This window comes from Hippocampus comes, unplaced genomic scaffold, assembly GCF_001891065.2.
Source record: "Hippocampus comes isolate QL1 unplaced genomic scaffold, H_comes_QL1_v1.1 scaffold66, whole genome shotgun sequence".
Classification (NCBI taxonomy): domain Eukaryota; kingdom Metazoa; phylum Chordata; class Actinopteri; order Syngnathiformes; family Syngnathidae; genus Hippocampus; species Hippocampus comes.
In genome coordinates this window covers 557,879-567,306 of record NW_017805003.1, presented here as the reverse complement: position 1 = coordinate 567,306, position 9,428 = coordinate 557,879, and the positions used below count along the sequence as shown (strand labels likewise).

General features: G+C 39.7%; 1 protein-coding gene across 2 annotated transcripts; it reads left to right on the top strand.

Annotated features, from left to right (window-relative positions):
• The first annotated feature begins 530 nt into the window (after positions 1 to 530).
• tm7sf2 (transmembrane 7 superfamily member 2) lies at positions 531 to 8,142 on the top strand. 2 transcript variants are annotated; one of them, XM_019858744.1, is made up of 11 exons: positions 531 to 624; positions 1,041 to 1,123; positions 1,736 to 1,932; positions 2,594 to 2,648; positions 3,047 to 3,241; positions 3,725 to 3,828; positions 5,497 to 5,616; positions 6,100 to 6,268; positions 6,352 to 6,432; positions 6,645 to 6,767; positions 7,647 to 8,142. In XM_019858744.1, the coding sequence occupies exons 2-11, from the start codon at positions 1,051 to 1,053 to the stop codon at positions 7,805 to 7,807; spliced, it is 1,278 nt and encodes a 425-aa protein (XP_019714303.1). In that variant the 5' UTR covers positions 531 to 624; positions 1,041 to 1,050; the 3' UTR covers positions 7,808 to 8,142. The 2 variants fall into 2 exon arrangements, with proteins under 2 accessions (XP_019714303.1, XP_019714306.1); XM_019858747.1 differs by having other exon boundaries at positions 560 to 624; positions 1,044 to 1,123.
• The last annotated feature ends 1,286 nt before the right edge of the window (positions 8,143 to 9,428 follow it).

Sequence of the window (9,428 nt, the reverse complement as noted above, 5' to 3'; positions counted from 1 at the left end):
GGAGTACCTTTGTGTGTGTGAAGCAAATAGTTACTTGTGTATTTGTTGTCTGTACATTTCCCTTTCAAGAAAAAAAAGAGACGTAAATCATTACTATGACACAGGTCAGGAAAATAAATTAAACGTTTCCACGTCCCCCCTGCAATGTGATCACGTAACCCCCAAGAAAGGCGCTTATAAATAAAATGTATTATTATTATTATTACAAGGGTTGGCTGGGAAACAATGGGGGAACGCAAAGCTGAATTAACAGAAGCGCGACCGTGGAGCCAACTTCAGGGTCACGCAGTACGGTATATTTGTAATAAATATGTGAACAGCATCAGTTGACAAGGTATTCGACGTCTTTACATTGCGGTTATATTATATAAATTCAGGTGTTTCACAACATCTGTCCAAGGTTCTGCATGTCGTGCGGAAATCGCTGACGCCACCCAAGCAACCGATCTGATTCGACGAAGTCTTTAGTCCCCGCCCTCTTCAGATTCAGTTGAGCGATGTGATTGGCTAGACTATCGTTGCGTCCTAGAAACACGTTGAGGGGGCGGGTCCATTCGAAAACCGCACGAGCGCTGCACTTTATCTTGGGATATACACCTACGTACAGTACAGCACGTCAGTAAGGTACCTAACTTTGTGATATTTTTAATAGTGTTAATCCAGTTGTATAATACATTTGTTCAAACTAGGAAAGGAGCGAAAGAAAAACTAGTAAATTGAAGTAATTTGATCGGCATTTTTGCACCGTTTTGTAATGAAGCGGTTTAGACAACCTGTCTTGTTCATTGCATCGAATCAACAGAACTAACGATTGACTTGCTCATGGATGCATGATCAATTCTAAAGTATGTAACAACGGGGCAGAATATTAGAGTGGATGGATGGATGGATGGATGTTCTCTGCTTACTCCCAAAAGTTAAACTATAATTATTTTACTGATACGTTATAGTCACACATACAAACTTGGGATAATGATCAAAATTTTTTTCCGCATCATAACGTCTGCTCGTTGTTTACACCTACTCCTCTGTTTTTATAGCAGATTAATAATGAGGTCAAAGAGTCAAACATCAAATGGCAAGGCTTCCCATAACACAGAGAGAGAGTTTGGAGGAACCCTAGGTAAGTCACTTATTTTGGGCGAATTCCCAAAATAAATGTCGACACAGATTAGAAATCCTTTGAAACTCATCCATTCAATAGCTGACTTTGAGTGATTGACTGGGTACACTCTCGATTGATCGCCACAATCATTGAGATACACATTGACACCAAAACACTCTAGCGTTAAACAACCAATCAGATGAGTGACTTGCTCTGGGACAAGTCAAACGTCACAACAAAAACTACACAAATGCTTTCATTTAAAAAGACAACGAGTTCAGCAGAATAATTTGTCTCGGAAAGTCATCTCATAGTTACAAGCTGTAGTTGTTATTGGACATGATATAAGACCAAATCCATCACAGCAACTCGATGTGCGTGGGATTTCTATTTTTCTATTGAACTGAGTGTCCGGTTCAATCTTCTTTTTAGACAAAAAAAAAAAAAGAACAGGCTTTGAATACGACAGCTCCAGGCTTCACAGGCTTCAAAATGTAAAACAACTGAGGTGAACTGCTGCACTCCCACTGACAACTGAGCTACTCGTTGCAGCTGCAATTTGAGATGCGTGAATTATTTACAATAAGAATCACTTCTCACTTACTGCTTGCATCTGTTTTACATCCCCAGGGGCCGTTTGCATCCCCATCTTTCTGCCATTGACGGTGCTTTTCCTGATTTGCGTCAATCGATCTCCTGACGCAGCTCTGCTCCAGTGGCCCCCTCCCTTGCCCTCACTTGACCAACTGTGGAACCCCACGGCTCCCCTCCTCTTGCTGGGCTGGATAGCTCTGCATGCTTTCCTGTATTTGCTACCATTAGGAAAGGTACAAGCTCATTATACATGTTCGGGGTGATACAATATAACATTGGTGAGCCCGACTGCTGCTTACTCAGAGTATAGGTGACTGGTGATACTTTCAACTATGAGAAAACAATTATCTGAGTACGAGTGAAACAGTTCATCTGTTATTATTTTAAATTTAAATATCATAACTACAGTTCACAAGTGGTTTTATGAATGCCTTAAAAGGTTTTAAAATCATCCACCTCGAGACTCAATACTAGAGAAAATGTAATACATTTCGCCAAGGTGCAATTCTATTCTTAGACTTACTAGCCACAATATTGTATGATAGTATAATATATCATAATATAACGCTTGTACATATAATAAAATCAAAAATGTTAATTACTAAAGAGAAATGTTACGTGAACATTTTTTTCCATTATTGGGCTTTGCAGAGGTGCACAACTTTACTGTGTCATTCTGAAAATACTCTAAACTTTTTTCTAATATTTTCACCCATCTTGTGTTTACATCAGGTAAATGATCAAATAATCAATCAAAAAAAATACCTCTCAGTATTAACTCCCAAAACATGCTTGAGCAGGTGTACCTAATGTTGCGGTTAGTTAGTTGGTTCTAACAAATGATTTTATAGTTATATTACAAATATATTGTTAATAATGTTTATGTTTCTGCAGATATCTGAGGGATTAGTGCTGAGGGATGGAACACGTCTCAAGTATCCCATAAACGGTACCGTTTTTTTTAAAATAGATATATTGTGTGTGTGTGTGTGTGTGTGTGTGTGTGTGTGTGTGTGTGTGTGTGTGTGTGTGCTGACAATCATTCATATTCACAATTACACAAACGGACAGTTTAGCATCTTCTATTAACCTAACATGTATTTGTGGGCAATGTGGGTAGAAGCCGGAAAACCCACGCAAACAACATTCAAGCTCACCGAAGCTCCAAGAAGATACTGTATCATGTTCGTGGATGTATCTTTAAGTCTCCACTTCACGCTAGATCCCTTCAGCTTATTTACACTGCAACCTCCCACAAACGTTACATTTCTAAACAATAGTCTATAACCATGCACAGGTTTTCACTGGAGGCCAACAACGTTTATTATGTTTATTTCTCTCTTGCAGGTTTTCATAGCTTGTGCATCAGCGGCGCATTGCTGATGTTGCTTCTGATGTTCAAGGCTCCTTTGGGGCATCTGTTCGAGATGATGTTGCCTCTGGCTGTGTGTGCAATAGCAGTGTCCTTCATGCTCTCTGTCTATCTCTACCTTTCTTCCTTTTGGGCTCCTCCTCATGCTCTTGCTTTGGGGGGCAACACAGGTGAGAGAACAAAGGTTCATCGTTTGATAAGGAAGAAGGTTTCCAAGTGCCGCCGTCAATGTTACTGTTCTTTCTCCCACTCTGTGCTGAAGAGTTCAGATGTTCCCTCAGGTACCTGGTAGAGATGAGATGTATAAAGCTCTTGTTGAGATCAGCAGAAAGTCCCCATATCTAACAGTTTGGATTTGCAGCCAGTAGGCTTCCGACATTAAGTGGTTTTGCTGTATCTTGGTTGCACTAGATGAACTGAGAGAGGTGTTTGTCCCTTTGATGTATCTAAACAAGTCAACCGAAATATAGAAACAATTTTAGTATTATGCAGTGCCTTTTTTAACCATAAAAACAACTGAACAGGTCTTGTTTCACTTTAGGTGGTTATGTAATGTTGCGGTCGTAGAGTGTGATCCAGGGGTTTAAAAAAAAACATTCTTGCATGTACCTTTGAGACATACAAAGCAAAACTTTTTATTTGATTTTTTTCAGGAAATCCACTGTATGACTACTTCATTGGACGGGAGCTGAACCCTCGTATAGGTCATTTTGACTTGAAATATTTCTGTGAGCTCAGACCAGGTCTGATTGGCTGGGTAAGTAGAACGAAGAGAACAACTTTTTTTTGTTTCGTCATCAAAGCCAATATCTACGTGACAAATTGATTGAATACTTCAAGTGAACCTTTCTCATTAAGTTTACAGTGCGAATGTTATAAAGTGTGTCTTCTGCCTGCTCTTTGAGGTTACTGCCGTTAGGTGGCGATATTGTTCAACATAAGCCTAAATTTGAAACGATGATTACCGGTATATATATTTTTTTAAGTTCAAACTGACAGAATCACAAATTGGAATTCTTGCCATGCTGACCAAATGCATTTGATTTAGGCGAATATTTTGAAGCACCTGTGAATTACCAATAAGCATTCAAAATATTAAGTGTTTGTTTGGACACAACACACTGATTCATTCTGTAAGTAACTTATACTTTTCATGAGATGATGCCTATCTTCATTTTATGGGCTTACAGTAAAAACAGTCAAGGCTTGGCCTATTAGATCATTTTAGAGTGAGTTGTGTAGGAGAGAACATAAAAACCTCCCACCCAAGTGTGTGTGGGAGATTTTGGTTGAATGTCTGACAGTACTTACTTGACAACATCTTTTCCTTGCTAAGTACTTTTCACCGCTTGTAAATTACTGTCCATTTATATTCATGACTGGCCCGCAACACAATCGCTCGCTATCAAGACCAGTTGGCTAAATTCAGTAATTTAACTTCTCTCATAATCTGTTTGTTTCCAATTGAGTTGTTCATTAAGTTTAAACCAGTAAGTAGCATCGCATCATCTGCATACTGTAAGGTGGTCCAACATGTCAAAATAATTTTTTTGTGTTCCCTTAAATGAAAAGAGAAAAAGTCAGAATATCTTTAAGATGCATTGTAACCTCATAATTTTCTGTCAGTATTGATAACTGTCCATTGATCATTTTTCCCCATCTTCAAATTTGTGCCGCATTGCCTGCTTTCTCCTTCGCCCTGCTTTTAGATGTCACGGCACAGAGACTAGACTTGGCTAGAAGAAGCTCTTAATTCCTAAAATGCATCTGGAAAACCGACGATAAATATCTGTGTCCTTTGCTGAAGTCTTTTCAGCACGTGACGCAAACATAAGCGTGACATGGAGCAGATGGAACATCAATATATGATATTGTTTGGTCCAGGATGCAGTTTACTGTGAGAGTCATTTGCAGTTCATGTAAGAATCACAAGGGGGTAAACTCAGTTAAATTGAGATGATTTATATTGTTTAATGTTGATGAGAAAATGAAGTAGGAGTGAAAAAATATATTTTAAAAAACAAAGCAGTGACGATTTGTCATCGATGAATGTCCTATTTTCATACACGAAAGTTCATAGCAAGGTGACGTTCACGTGAGGTCATTCGAGCTTTGCTCTTGGGCCATTGAGCTGCTCAAGATCGGGACCTTTGCGGAGCGGCTTTAAAATAAGTGATTTAAATTCAGGGCATAGATGAATAAATTATAACCTGTGCACTTTTTATGTGTTTGACTGAAAACCACTCATTCTGCAGCTTAACACGTTTGCTCCTTTTTGACTTAACACACACATTTACAGAGTGCGACACGCTACACTGTTTCTTGCAAAATAGCCACTGTCTGCTCTTTATCGAACTAGAAATATGACACAGAGAAATGGAATACTGTAGCCTTGATCTGTCCACATTATTTGCATTTCTTTCAGGTGGTCATAAACTTTGGTATGCTGATGCAAGAGGTGGAGCTTCGAGGCTCTCCCTCACTCGCCATGATGCTCGTCAACAGTTTTCAGTTGTTGTATGTGGCTGACGCTCTGTGGAATGAGGTGGGACAGAAAATTTGAATATGACTTGGAAGTTTAGGCAATTAATGTAATTTCCGGACTATTGAACGCACTGGAATATAAAATGCACCCAGTTAATTAAAAAAAAAATGTACATCTACTACAGGCTGCAGTTGTCTTGTAGCTGCAGGTGTTCATGTTGTATGGGATACAGTATTTACACATGAAGATTTTTTTTTTTTTAATGTTTTAATGATAATCATTTCTTGAGATTATCATGCACAGGTACTGTTTATTCCTCCCTCCCCCCTGAAAAAAAAAAAGCCCTTCAAAAACATTTTTCCCCCACTGTACTTATCATGCATATTAGAATTGGGATTGGCCCTTTAAATGTATTCGTTCGCCCGTAAAAATCCATAAATCAACCGCATCATTGTTTAAGCCGCAGGGTTCAGTGAAAAAAGTCGCAACTTAGTCCGGAAATTATGGAAAGCTTCTCAGTGTCCCGTTTGTCCATGCTAACAGGAGGCGGTTTTGACCACGATGGACATTGTGCATGATGGTTTTGGCTTCATGCTTGTCTTCGGTGACCTGGCCTGGGTTCCCTTCACATACAGCCTGCAGGCGGCCTTTCTAGTCGGACATCCTCAAACACTAAGTCCAATGGGAGTTGCCGCGACAATAACTTTAAATGGTAACCACATTGTTATTCTCAGTTTTTTTTCCAATGTATTGCTCTTCTTTTCTTAAGGTACAATTCATCTTGCTTGCTATTAGGTATTGGCTATTATATTTTCCGAAAATCCAACTCACAGAAGAATCAATTCCGGAGAAGCCCCACACATCCAAGTGTTTCAAGTCAGTACGAACTACTTTATTTTTTTTATTAATGAATCAATAAACCCTTACAGATTCATGAAAATACATTTCTTTTCTTCTCAGTTTGAGTGAAATTATAACATAATATAGGCTAGGCACTGATCAAGGTCGTCTGCCAGTGTGATTGCGAAATGCTCATTAACTGAAGTGATTGCGACATTCTCCCCTGCATTATCCACGGCTCCTCGCAGGGCTCGAGACCATCGCCACGGCAACAGGGAAGCGTTTGCTGGTGTCTGGTTGGTGGGGTCTCGTTCGTCATCCCAATTACTTGGGTGATCTCCTCATGGCCTTGGCTTGGTCTCTGCCTTGTGGTAAGAACACCCAATCATGCATGTGCACGTTGACATTTGACACGCTCACTTCATTCTGGCCACCGGCCGCATGTTTGTGTGATATTTGTACGACACCCCCATTCTGCGTTACATGTTTGAGTTATAAGTTGATTGGTTCATTATATATATAGTATATATAGATATAGTTCCACTTTTCATAGTTTTTTTTCTACTGTGTATTGACAGTAAATATGTATATATGCAATAAATATATACACCAGGCAAAGCCCAAATAATTGTTAAAGTTCAGGAAAGTAAATTATCAATAATAAATCTTGCCCATGGCTACCATTCATAATCCAGTTATTGTAGTCCTGCAGAAGACGGTGCCACAGCTGCATCGTGGTGACACGACGTCCAATTGTCAATGATTGATCCTTTCTCGTATGACAGAGTAGTGCAGTTTGCAAGCCACAGCCGTTCCCTCATTTCCTTCTATTATCTGATAAATTGTTGCGACTCATGCTAGACGCATTGACGGCCTGGTCTCATTGTTCCTGTCTAGCGCGTATAAAAAAAAAATAAAAAATGGAGGCTGTCAGTCCTTTGTTACTGCTGACACATAAACATGATGTGACTCATTGTTTCGCTGCTTTTGTAACTGAGAAGTACAAAAGTTGAAGAGACAGATATATGAATATGAGCACAATAAGGAGCGCTAGACGGGAACAACCCCTGACCGAACAAACCAAATGGATGTTCGATCGAAAACGGAAAATAAAACCCCTTTTCATGTAAAAGTGGGGAATGATGACACCCACCCACTGTAAAGTCGGAGAAGAAAATGTGCAGGTTCAATACAGCCATTTACAAAAATAATTCTCCTTCCCTCTTTTCCCATCTGCTTCTTTTCGGTAGGATTCTCACATCTTCTGCCATACTTCTATGTGATATATTTCACCGTCTTGCTGATTCACCGTGAGGCCCGCGACGAGCGACACTGCAGAGCCAAGTATGGACTTGCATGGGAAACATATTGTCGACGTGTCCCCTACAGGATCATCCCTTATATTTACTGACCGGTGGACTACATCCAAAAACTATTCTATGGTGCCTTTGTAATGCACATTAATGCGCTGATTGAAAAAAAACTTTGAGGGGAAAAATGTATCATTACAGTATAGTAGAGGCCAAGTGGAAAAACAAGTTAAATAAAGAAGCCTCCATTGCTGTTATTTGCATTTATTTTGATTCAGAAGCCTTGTCAGGCTCTGATAAAAGTGCTGCTCTGTTAGAATTTGTGCTAATGCTTTAGGTGGCTACAAATGTTTACGAACAATTTTATGTCACATTTCTGTCTTGGTCAACTCATGGTTTGATTTTTCAAATAAATGAAATTCGTGAATTCTATCCTGATATCTTTGGACAAATTGTTTTGATTTTTGACACACACACACACACACACACACACACACACACACACACACACACACACGGTCGTTTTTAAAAAAAAAAAACCGACCATGTATCATAAGCGTTTTCAACCGAAAAAATGACCAGGTATAATAAGGGTTTTTTTTACCCAAAAAAAGAACGACCATGTATATAGTATGGCGTTTCAAGCCCAATCCAGGTCTTGGCCTTCCTCTGTGAAGTTGGCATCTAAAGCTTTTTGAGCGACCATGTATATGAGGACCTTTTTGTGCTGTTACAAACCAGCGCCACTGTGGTTGACTGGTTAATGTGTTAGCTAAACATTGCAGAAGTTCAGGGGTTCAAATCCAGGTCTCAGCCATCATCTGCAGAGTTGTGAAGTGTTTTGAACGACTCTGTACATGAAGATCTTTTTGGGTTGTTACTTGGTGAATGAAACTTAGTAGAGCGGTGCCCCCGTACTTGATTGGTGAGTACTTCGGTTTAGCGGCGCAGAGGTCCGGTTCCAATCCAGGTCTTGGCCTTCCTCTGTGAAGTTTGCATGTAAAGGGTTTTTTGAATGACTATGTGAAGACGTTTTTGGGTTGTTACTTGGAAACTCAGTAGAGCAGCTCCGCTGTGGTCGACTCGTTACTGTATTGGCTTTCCAGTGCAGAGGTGCTGGGTTCAAATCCATGTTTCGGCCATCATCTGCAGAGTTTGCATGTGTAGCTTTTTTTGAACCACCAGGTATGTAAAGACCTATTTGGGTTGTTACTTGTGAACTTGGTATAGCAGTGCCACTGTGGTCCACTGGTTAAGTCGTCAGTGTAACAGCGGCAAGATGCAGGCTTCAAATCCAGGTCGAGGCCTTCGTCAGCAGAGTTTGCATGTACAGTAAGGCTTTTTTTAATGACCAAGCAAAAAAACGACCATGTACAATAAGGTGTTTTTAGCCGAAAAAAAGACGACCATGTATAGTAAGGCGTTTTTGGCCGAAAAAAATGACCATGTATTGTAAGGCGTTTTTAGCTGAAAAAAAACACCCATGTATAGTAAGGCGTTTTTAGCGGAAAAAAACGACCATGTACAGTAAGGCGTTTTTGGCCGAAAAAAACAACCATCAATAGGAAGGCGTTTTTAGCCGAAAAAAACGACCATGTATAGTAAGGCGTTTTTTACCGAAAAAAACGACCATGTTTAGTATGCCGTTTTTGGCACGAAAAAAACGACATAGTATAGTAAGGCATTTTTAGCCGAAAAAAACGACATAGTATATAGTAAGAC

Coding starts and splice junctions, on each gene's coding strand:
- tm7sf2 (XM_019858744.1), top strand. CDS start 1,051: ATGAGGTCAAAGAGTCAAACATCAAATGGCAAGGCTTCCCATAACACA. Junction 1,933..2,593: donor ATTTGCTACCATTAGGAAAG/GTACAAGCTCAT, acceptor ATGTTTCTGCAG/ATATCTGAGGGATTAGTGCT. Junction 6,433..6,644: donor CACACATCCAAGTGTTTCAA/GTCAGTACGAAC, acceptor GGCTCCTCGCAG/GGCTCGAGACCATCGCCACG.